General features: G+C 48.8%; 1 protein-coding gene across 2 annotated transcripts; it reads left to right on the plus strand.

The window, feature by feature from the left end:
• Positions 1–1,098: 1,098 nt before the first annotated feature.
• CCDC77 (coiled-coil domain containing 77) lies at positions 1,099–11,012 on the plus strand. Of its 2 annotated transcripts, none has more exons than XM_077267016.1 (12): positions 1,099–1,247; positions 1,628–1,685; positions 1,761–1,980; positions 2,939–3,081; positions 3,240–3,336; positions 3,532–3,613; positions 3,740–3,828; positions 3,919–4,067; positions 5,991–6,237; positions 6,314–6,439; positions 10,338–10,490; positions 10,625–11,012. In XM_077267016.1, exons 2-12 carry the CDS (start codon positions 1,648–1,650, stop codon positions 10,769–10,771), a joined length of 1,491 nt encoding a protein of 496 aa, XP_077123131.1. In that variant the 5' UTR covers positions 1,099–1,247; positions 1,628–1,647; the 3' UTR covers positions 10,772–11,012. The 2 variants fall into 2 exon arrangements, with proteins under 2 accessions (XP_077123131.1, XP_077123132.1); XM_077267017.1 differs by lacking the exon at positions 1,099–1,247 and adding an exon at positions 1,250–1,413.
• Positions 11,013–13,475: the final 2,463 nt, after the last annotated feature.

A 13,475-nucleotide genomic window follows, 5' to 3' on the forward strand; every position in this document is an offset into this window, starting at 1 on the left:
GGGCGACAGTATCACCGTGTCATCCTACGCTGTAGTACTAGATAACACCAGCAGAGGGCGGCAGTATCACCGTGTCATCCTACGCTGTAGTACCAGATAACACCAGCAGAGGGCGGCAGTATCACCGTGTCATCCTACGCTGTAGTACCAGATAATACCAGCAGAGGGCGGCAGTATCACCGTGTCATCCTACGCTGTAGTACCAGATACAACCAGCAGAGGGCGGCAGTATCACCGTGTCATCCTACCCTGTAGTACCAGATAATACCAGCAGAGGGCGGTAGTATCACCGTGTCATCCTACACTGTAGTACCACATAAAACCAGCAGAGGGCGGCGGTATCACCGTGTCGTCCTACACTGTAGTACCAGATAACACCAGCAGAGGGCGGCAGTATCACCGTGTCATCCTACGCTGTAGTACCAGATAACACCAGCAGAGGGCGGCAGTATCACCGTGTCATCCTACGCTGTAGTACCAGATAAAACCAGCAGAGGGCGGCAGTATCACCGTGTCATCCTACCCTGTAGTACCAGATAATACCAGCAGAGGGCGGCGGTATCACCGTGTCATCCTACACTGTAGTACCAGATAATACCAGCAGAGGGCGGCAGTATCACCGTGTCATCCTACCCTGTAGTACCAGATAATACCAGCAGAGGGCGGCGGTATCACCGTGTCATCCTACGCTGTAGTACCAGATAATACCAGCAGAGGGCGGCGGTATAACTCGCGTCATCCAACGCAGCAGTACCAAATGATTCCAGCAAATGATTGCCTCTGCAGTACCAGGTAAACATTTTAGTCGTCTTTCTACGCTGCAGTACCAATGGTGACCAGCAGAAGGCGATCAGTATTACTCTGCGTCTTCCCCCGCTGCAATACCAGATGTGACCAGCAGAGGGCAAATGGTAATATTTGTTTAGCGTCATTCTGTTCTGCAATGATAGAATTGACCGGCAGAGGGCGGGAGGTATCTCTTCCATACGGTGATAAAAAAAATCCAGTTAGAACCCCAGAACTACATTTCCCGCCGCGCATTGCGCGGGCGTATGCAAAGAACCCTGCTTCTGATTGGCTGATGAATGAAGCTGCTTTGTGATTGGCTGTGACTCTGCCAGCGGCTTGTTCGGTTTTCAGTTTGTGCTGAGGCGGCAGCAGACCCGCGGAGAGCGGCCGGAGCGGAGGACGTGCGGCTGTCGGGTGCTGTACCGGGGATACACCGGCTCCTGAGGCGTTATAGGCAGGTACGGCTGTGACCGCTGACTGTGGGGGCGCTGTGTGCAGTCGGCACCGGGCGGCACAGGCTTCTCTGCTTTCTATATATAAATTGTCCTCTTCTCCTTCCTTCATTGCCGCCTCATGCGGGACAGAACGTTCTGGTGACTTTTATTAGTTTTTATGAGGATTCCGGTGATTGTTTATTAGTTTTTCAGTATTTTTGTAATTTATGTTTTTACTTCTTTTTCTTTCTTCTTCTCTTGTGTTATTTACCTGCGGCTACAAAGATGACGGCGACGGAGACCTCCAGTTTATGCCCCTGGGGAGGGAAGGGGTTAATGAAATATCCCTTTAACTATAAACCCGTTGTGACTTTATTTCTTGTAATTACATTTTTTCCCCACAGATTTTGTTCTTCTTGCAGACATGGCGCTGTCACCGCCCCGAGACCCCCGAGAGCACAGGTGAGGGGGGCGGCGCGGGGTCGCAGTGACGGCTGCACAGATCCCGTCTGGGGTCTCACGTTTCTTCTCCTTCAGGCACCGGACCCCCCACACTCCGGACTCGTCCGTCTCCTACAGCTTCACCCCGCAGCCGGTGGGCTCCACCCCGCTGCCCCCCATTAATGAGCGCCTGGCGTACCTGCGGCCGTCCCGCGAGCTGCTGGAGTATTACCGCAGGAAGATCGCAGAGTTTGACGAGGAGCATGAAGATCTGGTGACGCGGCTGGAGCAGTATAAAGCGACGTATGAGGAGCAGGTGACAGGAACGTCTTATTGCTGGGGACCTCCTGCCCCGTTACTGCCATTTGGGGGATTTGTCCTGTAGACTGCAACACTAGAGCAATGGTCGCACGATCACCTGACAGGTTCCCTTTAATAAAATGGCTGGAAAAGTGACACTAATCAAAATCAGCTGGAGCGATAATTTGCAACTAAGTCACATGACTGTATATAAAAAAGAGCTTGTTAGAGAGGCAGAGTCTCTGCAGCAAAGGTGGTCAGAGGTCTCCGATCTGTGAACTGCTGCGTCTTCAAATTGAGGAACAATTTAAAAAAATAATGTTCAACGTAAAATTGCAAAGACTTAAATATCCTCCATGTACAGCAGAAAATATCAGAAGATTCTAGAGAAAGCAATGTGCACAAGGGACAAGGCTGACGGTCAGTACAGGATCCTTGTGGTCTCTGGACCCTCAGGCCGCACAGCATAAAATACAGAATAGAGGAACAACCGAGAATCAGACAAGAATGGGGCAACGTTCCTCGCTCAAAACTCCAGTAATTACCTCCTCGTCCCTTACAGACTTGTAAGAAGAAGAGGGGACGTTACACGATGGCGGAGGCGGCCTGGGGCATGATGGCGGAGGCGGCCTGGGGGGCATGGTGGCGGAGGCGGCTTGGGGTGCAGAAGCGGCCTGGGGCACAACTTTTTTTTTAAGATGTGTTGCTGCCATCAATTTCAAAATGGGAAATGTCCGATCTTCTGATCTGTGTTCTTGGTGATAAAATCTGGTAATAAGGTTTACAGACCATCGCCATCTTGTCGTCTGCACATTTTACGCAGGGTCGGGTTGTGTTGTCTGCAGAGGGGAAAAGAAAACTAAAAAAATTGTCTCCACCGTTAGAAAAACACAAGTGTTACTGAAATGCTGAAGCTCGGTGTCGGCGATCACGGGGCGTCCTGTGAATGTTCCTCTTGACTTTGTTCTCGGCAGCACAAGCTCCAGTGGGAAATGCGGCAGCGCGAGGAGGAGATCTCGGAGCTGCAGAAGGCGCTGAGCGACATGCAGGTTTACCTCTTCCAGGAGCGGGAGCACGTGCTGCGGCTGTACTCCGAGAATGACAGGCTGAAGATCAGGTGAGGAGCGAGTGAGCGCGTGCTGAGCCATGGTACCGCTGCGATCCATCACATGCGCCACACTATTACCTATCGCTAGTAACTTGGTTCCATCCACAACATCGGGGCGATCGCTCTCATCGTTCCGTGCCGCAGATTTATCTCGTGTTTTATCGTAGAGAACTGGAGGACAGGAAGAAAATCCAGCAACTTCTGGCCTTGGTGGCCACCAGCGGGGGCGAAATCACTTATTTCCACAAGGAGCCACCACATAAGGTGAGATGAAAGGGTCAGGTGTCATTTCACTGGATATAAGATAAAGGGATCATCCATCCTGTATCTATCCAATTTCGAGATCTCTGCTTCCCATCAGGCCTGTCTTTTCCTATGTTGTGTAGTACCTGACAGGCTGTAGGGGTCGCTGTCATTACACTGTATTGCTTGTATTTAGCTCATGTCTCTCTCCTATAGGTCACCGTACCCCAGAGATCCATCCAGACGGGAGACCCCCATGAACGCAGAGAGCAGCAGCGTCCAGGCCGGATAGGAGCAGGTGAGGGTGAAGGTGCAAGATGGCTCATCGAGGACAGGTGTCAGGAAATGCAGTCCACACTGTACCCTGTCCCCCAAACTCGCGACATCGGACCTTAAGTGATCGTACATCTCCCCTTCTCTACAGCTGCAAAACAAGGTCAAATCAGATCGTCCAGGAAGAACGACCGAATGGCCGCACAAGAAAAGCCGGATGACCAAACCCTTCTTCTCCAGGTGAGGCCGCAACGTCCTAGAGGAGCAGGTAACACAGAGCCGCCATGATACAGTCCAGGTAATGCTGATCTCTCCATCGTCCTCCTCCAGGTGGAGGCGCTACAAGCACAACTGGAGGAGCAAACCCGGCTCTCCAAGGAGCAAGTGGAGGCCCTGATGGACGACAGAAGGATCCGCATGGAGGAGGCTCAGGTTCAGCATCAACGAGACCAGGCCAAAATCAAAGAGACGACCGAGAAGTACGACTCCAATCGTTAACATTCATGGGACCTGAGCAGTATTATAGTAGTTATATTCTTGTACATAGGGGCAGTATTATAGTAGTGATATTCTTGTATATAGGGGTAGTATTATAGTAGTTATATTCTTGTACATAGGGGTAGTATTATAGTAGTTATATTCTTGTACATAGGAGCAGTATTATAGTAGTTATATTCTTGTACATAGGAGCAGTATTATAGTAGTTATATTCTTGTACATAGGAGCAGTATTATAGTAGTTATATTCTTGTACATAGGGGTAGTATTATAGTAGTTATATTCTTGTACATAGGGGTAGTATTATAGTAGTTATATTATTGTACATAGGAGCAGTATTATAGTAGTTATATTCTTGTACATAGGAGCAGTATTATAGTAGTTATATTCTTGTACATAGGAGCAGTATTATAGTAGTTGTATTCTTGTATATAGGGGCAGTATTATAGTAGTTATATTCTTGTACATAGGGGCAGTATTATAGTAGTTATATTCTTGTACATAGGGGCAGTATTATAGTAGTTATATTATTGTACATAGGATCAGTATTATAGTAGTTATATTCTTGTACATAGGAGCAGTATTATAGTAGTTATATTCTTGTACATAGGAGCAGTATTATAGTAGTTATATTCTTGTACATAGGAGCAGTATTATAGTAGTTATATTCTTGTACATAGGAGGCAGTATTGTAGTAGTTATATTCTTGTACATAGGAGCAGTATTATAGTAGTTATATTCTTGTACATAGGAGCAGTATTATAGTAGTTATATTCTTGTACATAGGAGGCAGTATTATAGTAGTTATATTCTTGTACATAGGAGGCCGTATTATAGTAGTTATATTCTTGTACATAGGGGCAGTATTATAGTAGTTATATTCTTGTACATAGGAGCAGTATTATAGTAATATTCTTGTACATAGGGGCAGTATTATAGTAGTTATATTCTTGTACATAGGGAGCAGTATTACAGTAGTTATATTCTTGTACATAGGGGCAGTATTATAGTAGTTATATTCTTGTAATTAGGGGACAGTATTATAGTAGTTATATTCTTGTACATAGGAGCAGTATTATAGTAGTTATCTTCTTGTACATAGGGGCAGTATTATAGTAGTTATATTCTTGTACATAGGAGCAGTATTATAGTAGTTATATTCTTGTACATAGGAGGCAGTATTATAGTAGTTATATTCTTGTACATAGGGGCAGTATTATAGTAGTTATATTCTTGTACATAGGAGCAGTATTATAGTAGTTATATTCTTGTACATAGGGGCAGTATTATAGTAGTTATAGTCTTGTACATAGGAGCAGTATTATAGTAGTTATATTCTTGTACATAGGAGCAGTATTATAGTAGTTATATTCTTGTACATAGGAGCAGTATTATAGTAGTTATATTCTTGTACATAGGAGCAGTATTATAGTAGTTATATTCTTGTACATAGGGGCAGTATTATAGTAGTTATATTCTTGTACATAGGGGCAGTATTATAGTAGGTATATTCCTGTATATAGGGGCAGTATTATAGTAGTTATATTCTTGTACATAGGAGCAGTATTATAGTAGTTATAGTCTTGTACATAGGAGCAGTATTATAGTAGTTATATTCTTGTACATAGGAGCAGTATTATAGTAGTTATATTCTTGTACATAGGAGCAGTATTATAGTAGTTATATTCTTGTACATAGGAGCAGTATTATAGTAGTTATATTCTTGTACATAGGGGCAGTATTATAGTAGTTATATTCTTGTACATAGGGGCAGTATTATAGTAGGTATATTCCTGTATATAGGGGCAGTATTATAGTAGTTATATTCTTGTACATAGGGGCAGTATTATAGTAGTAGTTTTCTTGTACATAGGGGCAGTATTATAGTTGTTGCCTTTCCTACAGATTACACAAGACACAGAAGCTCCTATATGAGAGCACTAGAGATTTCTTGCAGCTGAAGTTCGAGGGTCGGGCCAACGAGAAGTCTTGGATGGCGGAGAAGGATCAGTTGCTGCAGGAGTTAGACCGGCGTCAGGAGCAGCTGGTGAAGAGTCGGGATCCTGACCGGGACAGAGAGCAGGAGATGGAGATCCTGAGACTGTCGCATGCAGAGAGAGCGGCGCGCTCGTCCCGCACTGAGGAAGTGAAGGTGGTTACGCACAGACGCTGCTCTGATGGTGACGTCTCTTCACGTCGTCCATACTGCTAACCCTTTGTCCGTGCAGAATCTGACAGAACATCTGGCTCAGGCTCACCGGCTGTCCGACATGTACCGGGAGCAGTGTGTGGCCCTGGAGGACGAGCTGGCCAAAATCCGGGAGGAAGGAGATGTGGGACGAGAAATCTTCAAGGTGAGATCTCCATCTCCCACAAGCCTCTTAAAGGGGATGTCGTGATTCCTATGCCGCCCTTAGGCGTCTGACATCTGTGAGTTTGGGGAAACTGAGGGAAAGATACTGATCGGGAACGATTGCATTGATTTTCAAAGCCCAACCCGAAGTCTGGCATTTACCTTCCCCGTCACGTGCGGCTTTCCTGCAGTGGATAGAGCAGCTAATCCTCCTGTACACAGCCTAAATAAATAGGACAGGGAGCTGTTGTGATAACGCCACACTCTGCGACTATGTTACCACGGGCGTGAGTCGCCTGGCCCATTACTGGCATATGATGCCACCAGCTGATGGGCAGCGTGATGTCGGCAGTAACCAGGCGGCTGCATGAGTGCAATGCATGAACGTCCGCATCGCTGTCTGGGAAACGTTATGTCGGTTTCTGGCGCAGAGCAGAGACATTGATGGCCCATAGGGCTGGTGAGGATCGGTGATAACTTATTGATCGCTGGGACCCCTATTGACCCCAGGAAATGAGTGCAGAATGTCTCTCAGCTCTGGCGTTGGTGAGGTGTCAGCTCTGCTGCTAATGGTGGTGATGAGGTGGCAGCTCTGGCGGTGGTGAGGTGACAGATCTGGCGGTGGTGAGGTGTCAGCTCTGCTGCTAATGGTGGTGATGAGGTGGCAGCTCTGGCGGTGGTGAGGTGACAGATCTGGCGGTGGTGAGGTGGCAGCTCTGCTGCTGGGGGCGGTGAGGTGGCAGCTCTTCTGCTGGTGGCGGTGAGGTGGCAGCTCTGCTGGTGGCAGCTCTGCTGGTGGCGGTGGTGGTGAGGTGGCAGCTCTGCTGCTGGCGGCGGTGAGGTGGCAGCTCTGCTGCTGGAGGCGGTGAGGTGGCAGCTCTGCTGCTGGCGGCGGTGAGGTGGCAGCTCTGCTGCTGGCGGCGGTGAGGTGGCAGCTCTGCTGCTGGCGGCGGTGAGGTGGCAGCTCTGGCGGTGTGAACTTCAACCTCACCACCGCCAGCTGCAGAGCTGCCAAACAATGCAAAAAGCTATTTTGTGAGGTTATTGTGCCAGGGTTGTCTATTGATTCGTCGCACTCTGCCATGCACAAGACGGGCGACCGTGTCTTGTAGATAACGGTGGTGATGTCTTTGTCTTGGAGGGAAGATATGGAGGACAGCGGTAGAGTCTAGATGTTAGTTGCTGGACATGAGTGCAGGGGAAGACGACCGGGATGAGAAAGTGAATAAATGGTGGTCCGATAGGGTACAGGTGAGGATAGATAGGGAGCAGAGGCGGGAGATCAGGTCTAGTGTATGTCCATCTGTGTGGGTGGATGCGGTGAACCTCGGAGTAGAGGAGCTTGCAGGCTGGTGGGTGTCAGTGGGGATGTTGGAGTCACCCATGATGATGGTGGTGATGTCTGCAGAGAGAGCATATTGACCACTTCTCCACCTGGTTTCAATAAAGGCAGTGGCCAGTTCCTGGGGTCGGTTTATGACGGCCATTTGGAGGTTCAAGGGAGAGTAGATACGGACAGAGTGCACTTCAAAAATGGAGGATGATGGAGAGTAGAGGTGGGATTGGGCTAAACGCGCAGTTTTTAGAAAGGATAAGATCCACTCCTCCACAATGTCTATTGCCAGAGTGAGGAGTGTGGGCGAAGTAATGGCCATTGTAACACAGTGCAGCAGGTGAGGGCGTCCGCCATGTTTCAGTGAGGCCCAGGAAGGATAGGTTACGAGAGGTAAAGAGATCATGGATGACTTGAAGCTTATTGCAGATCGAACGGGCGCTCCAGAGAAAGGGAGCAGCAGAGTGGGGTCAAGGGAAAGGGTTTTATGTGGCATATGTGGTATATTCTAGGTGGTGAGTGATAGACGGGAGAATTGGTGGGGGGATAGCAGCTGTGGGGGTCCAGGATTGTGAGATATATTGCCAGCAGTGAGGAGAAGGAGGGAGGGGAGGTGGGAGAAGATGGAGAGGTGGAAAGAGAGTAGGTGGAGAAGGTAAGAAAGGGAGAGGTGGTGGAAAGAGTGAGAGGAGGTGGAGAGAGGGAGGGGAGGTGGGAGAAGATCAGGTGGGAGAAGATGATGGAGGTGGAAAGAGTGGAGGTGGGAGGGGAGGTGGGAGAAGATGATGGAGAGGTAGTGGAAAGAGAGAGGAGGTGGGAGAGAGTAGGTAGAGGGTGGAGAAGGTAAGAGAGGGAGAGGTGGTGGAACAAGGGAGAGGAGGTGGGAGAAGATGATGGAGGTGGAAAGAGTGGAGGTGGGAGGGGAGGTGGGAGAAGATGATGGAGAGGTGGTGGAAAGAGAGGAGGTGGGTGAAGATGATGGAGAGGTGGTGGAAAGAGGGAGGAGGTGGAGAGAGGGAGAGGAGGTGGGAGAAGATGATGGAGAGGTGGAAAGAGAGAGATGTAGAGGGAGGGGAGGTGGGAGAAGATGATGGAGAGGTGGTGGAAAGAGGAGGTGTAGAGAGGGAGGGGAGGTGGAAAGAGAGGAGGTGGAAAGAGGTGTAGGGAGGGAGGGGAGGTGGGAGAAGATGATGGAGAGGTGGTGGAAAGAGGTGTAGAGAGGGAGGGGAGGTGGAGGAAGATGGAGAGGTGGTGGAAAGAGAGGAGATGTAGAGAGGGAGGGGAGGTGGGGGAAGATGATGGAGAGGTGGTGGAAAGAGAGGAGGTGGGAGAAGGTGACAGGGCGAGGTGGTAGAAAGAGAAGGAGAGGAGGTGGGAGAGGGAGAGATGAGGTGGGAAAATGGGAGAGGAGGAGGGAGGAGAAAGTGAGAGGAGGGATTGGAAGTGGATGAAAGAGGTGGTAGAAGATCAGAAGGGGAGAGGAGGTAGATGAAAGAGAGGTGTAGAGGTGGGAGAAGATCAACTAGAGAAGGTGGGAGAAAGACTGGAAAGGAGGTCAATGAAAGACAGAAGGTGGGTGAAGATCAGAAAGAGAGGGGGAAAGGGTGAGAAAGCGAGTAGGTGGAGGAGGAGAGGAGCGTCCGGCTTGCTTTGTGTTTCGGTAGGAGAGGTGTGAGTTTGCGGTGCAGGTCTGCAGGTGAGGTGAGAGTTATTTGGAGAGTGCTGGGATTTGGGGAAGGATTAGTTGGTGGGGAGATGGAGGTCACCATAGAGGGTACATTGTTGCAGCTTTTACCTTCTGGTCACTTCTGGGACATTTCTGGTATATTTCTAATGTGACTTAAGAGGCACTTCAGGATCTTTGGGGACCTAGTAGTTGAGCCCCCAGCAATTGGCAAAAAAATACTAGGTGCTATCTTCTTAAAATGGGATTAACCCTTTAGTAAGTGTTATTATGACAGGTCCACTGGGGTGTTACACCAAATTACAAAAACGTACTGCAGTACAGCGCCACTTAGTGATGAGATTTTTCAGAACTTTTAATAGTTCAGGACCTTGACTTTTCTTATGAAAAATAAAATATTAAATATTGCTTTCTAAATAGCTCAGACACTTGGCAGATAAGTTGGGGCCTAAACTTTCAACTAGGAGGCTTTTTTTTTTTTCCTTCGCACCATCACTGGGCAAATACAGAACAACTTTCTTAAAACTTGAAACTCAAGATAAAGGTGTGAGAAGTTCCCATGCTTATAAGTCGCACTTCCAGTTCTGGAACTTACGTCCTTTCTTCACAGGTGAGCGCCGCTCTGAGGTTTATAGGACAATTGAAGCTGTAAAACATGCTAAACCTAGTAGGTAATGTTTGTAACAGGATCTTCTCGCGACATATTAAATCCCATTAACCGATTGGAGGTAGGGCCTGTGTCTATGGATTTGTAATGGGTTCTGTATCTGTGTAATATGGATCCCGAATACCGCCATGTGAAGGAGGTCCGATTGCATTTCAAGCAGGAGGCAGAAATTCCCTTTTCCCCCCAGATCGTTGATTCGCATGTTGTCATTCCAGGAGCGCTCCGATAAAGTGGCCAAGCGGCTGCAGCTCATGACTCAGCGGTACGAAGCGCTGGAGAAGCGGCGCAACATGGAGGTGGAGGGCTTCAAAACGGACATCAAGCTGCTGAGACAGAGACTGCGGGACGTGGAGAAGCAGCTGTATAAGGTGAGCGCGGGGCGGCCGGCCGATACTTCACATGTTAACTCAGCTCATATGGGGCTCTTGACCCCTCGCTATGGGGGGAGGGGTACATCGTTAAATTCTGTATTCATGGGCTGCAAATCTTCCCTTTTTTTCAGGTCACTCTGAATATCGGACCTGACCAGGATCTCGCCATCCTCGGCGCCGTGCGGCAGGGGAACAAGCGAACCCACAAAATACAAGAAGAATTGCGGAACTTGAAATCCAAGATCTACGGCCTGGAGAACGAGCTGCGGGTGGGATAAGCCGCGGGTGGGATGATCCGCTTCTCTCCAAGACTCTGCGTTATTTTTTTAGTACAGCGGTCAGAGGGCACAACGTTAATGTGAATCGCAAAAGACTTAAATGATGGAAATCTGCCGCCGTGAACGTGTGATACCGTATTTATAAGATTCTCTTAATTTATTTTAAGCAGATGTTCACGCCGTTCTTTTCTGCGAGTTTTCTAGAAGCGCAAACATTGATTAAAGGGTTTCTTATTTTAAATGTCTGAGTCACTAGAATGAAATGAAAGTTTTGTCAGCTCCTGCAGAGAGGGAGTAAATGTAGCTTTATTGCCCCGTGCAGGGTGCACGGACCTTCAGAAGTCAGTGCAGTTATCCACTCCGAGTCAGCACTGCTACATATATATCCTGCATCTCGATCTTCCTGATTTCCATTCTGGCCGACAGGTATGTAGCGGTATACTGTCACTGTGTCCCTGTATGGATGCAACTTTATCTGGACGTAGTCCATTCCCTTCAGTGGAAGTGCACTACAGTCCCCAGAATGACCGCTACTATGTGCATGCCAGAGCTGACCTCTAATGCGCTACGAAAAGCAAATGCATTCACAGAGCAAACGTAGAGAGACACTAAAGGCCCCGTCACACATAGCGAGATCGCTGCTGAGTCACAAGTTTTGTGACGCAACAGCGACCTCAGTAGCGATCTCGCTATGTGTGACACGTACCAGCGACCAGGCCCCTGCTGCGAGATCGCTGGTCGTGTCGGAATGGCCTGGACCTTTTTTTGGTCGTTGACGTCCCGCTGACATCGCTGAATCGGTGTGTGTGACACCGATCCAGCGATGTCTTCACTGGTAACCAGGGTAAACATCGGGTTACTAAGCGCAGGGCCGCGCTTAGTAACCCGATGTTTACCCTGGTTACCAGCGTAAATGTAAAAAAAACCAAACCGTACATACTCACCATCTGATGTCCGTCAGGTCCCTTGCCGTCTGCTTCCTGCTCTGACTGAGATCCGGCCGTACAGTGAGAGCAGATCACAGCGGTGACGTCACTGCTGCGCTCTGCTCTCACTGTACGGCGGCACTCAGTCAGAGCAGGAAGCAGACGGCAAGGGACCTGACGGACATCAGATGGTGAGTATGTACGGTTTGGTTTTTTTTACATTTACGCTGGTAACCAGGGTAAACATCGGGTTACTAAGCGCGGCCCTGCGCTTAGTAACCCGATGTTTACCCTGGTTACCCGGGTGCTGCAGGGGGACTTCGGCATCGTTGAAGACAGTTTCAACGATGCCGAAGTCGTTCCCCTGATCGTTGGTCACTGGAGAGAGCTGTCTGTGTGACAGCTCCCCAGCGACAAAACAGCGACGCTGCAGCGATCAGCATCGTTGTCTGTATCGCTGCAGCATCGCTGTGTGTGACGGGGCCTTAATAATAGGGAAAATCGGGAGGTAACTCAGGATCAGTAATGTAATGTATGTACACAGTGACTGCACCAGCAGAATAGTGAGTGCAGCTCTGGGGTATAATACAGGATGTGACTCAGGATCAGTAATGTAATGTAAGATCCCAACATCACTGATACATCACACGGGGCCTCGGTGTAAGATCCATCATCACTGATACATCACACGGGGCCTCGGTGTAAGATCCATCATCACTGATACATCACACGGGGCCTCGGTGTAAGATCCGATCACTGATACATCACACGGGGCCACGGTGTAAGATCCATCATCACTGATACATCACACGGGGCCTCGGTGTAAGATCCATCATCACTGATGCATCACACGGGGCCACGGTGTAAGATCCATCATCACTGATACATCACACGGGGCCTCGGTGTAAGATCCCATCATCACTGATACATCACACCGGGCCTCGGTGTAAGATCCATCATCACTGATACATCACACGGGGCCTCGGTGTAAGATCCATCATCACTGATACATCACACGGGGCCTCGGTGTAAGATCCATCATCACTGATACATCACACGGAGCCTCGGTGTAAGATCCATCATCACTGATACATCACACGGGGCCTCGGTGTAAGATCCATCATCACTGATACATCACACGGAGCCTCGGTGTAAGATCCATCATCACTGATACATCACACGGGGCCTCGGTGTAAGATCCATCATCACTGATACATCACACGTGGCCTCGGTGTAAGATCCATCATCACTGATACATCACACGGGGCCTCGGTGTAAGATCCACCATCACTGATACATCACACGGGGCCTCGGTGTAAGATCCATCATCACTGATACATCACACGGAGCCTCGGTGTAAGATCCATCATCACTGATACATCACACGGGGCCTCGGTGTAAGATCCATCATCACTGATACATCACACGGGGCCTCGGTGTAAGATCCACCATCACTGATACATCACACGGGGCCTCGGTGTAAGATCCATCATCACTGATACATCACACGGGGCCTCGGTGTAAGATCCCATCATCACTGATACATCACACGTGGCCTCGGTGTAAGATCCCATCATCACTGATACATCACACGGGGCCTCGGTGTAAGATCCATCATCACTGATACATCACACGGGGTCTCGGTGTAAGATCCATCATCACTGATACATCACACGGGGCCTCGGTGTAAGATCCATCATCACTGATACATCACACGGGGCCTCGGTGTAAGATCCATCATCACTGATACATCACACGGAGCCTCGGTGTAAGATCCA

The sequence above is a fragment of the Ranitomeya variabilis genome, chromosome 5 (genome assembly GCF_051348905.1).
Source record: "Ranitomeya variabilis isolate aRanVar5 chromosome 5, aRanVar5.hap1, whole genome shotgun sequence".
NCBI classification, from domain to species: domain Eukaryota; kingdom Metazoa; phylum Chordata; class Amphibia; order Anura; family Dendrobatidae; genus Ranitomeya; species Ranitomeya variabilis.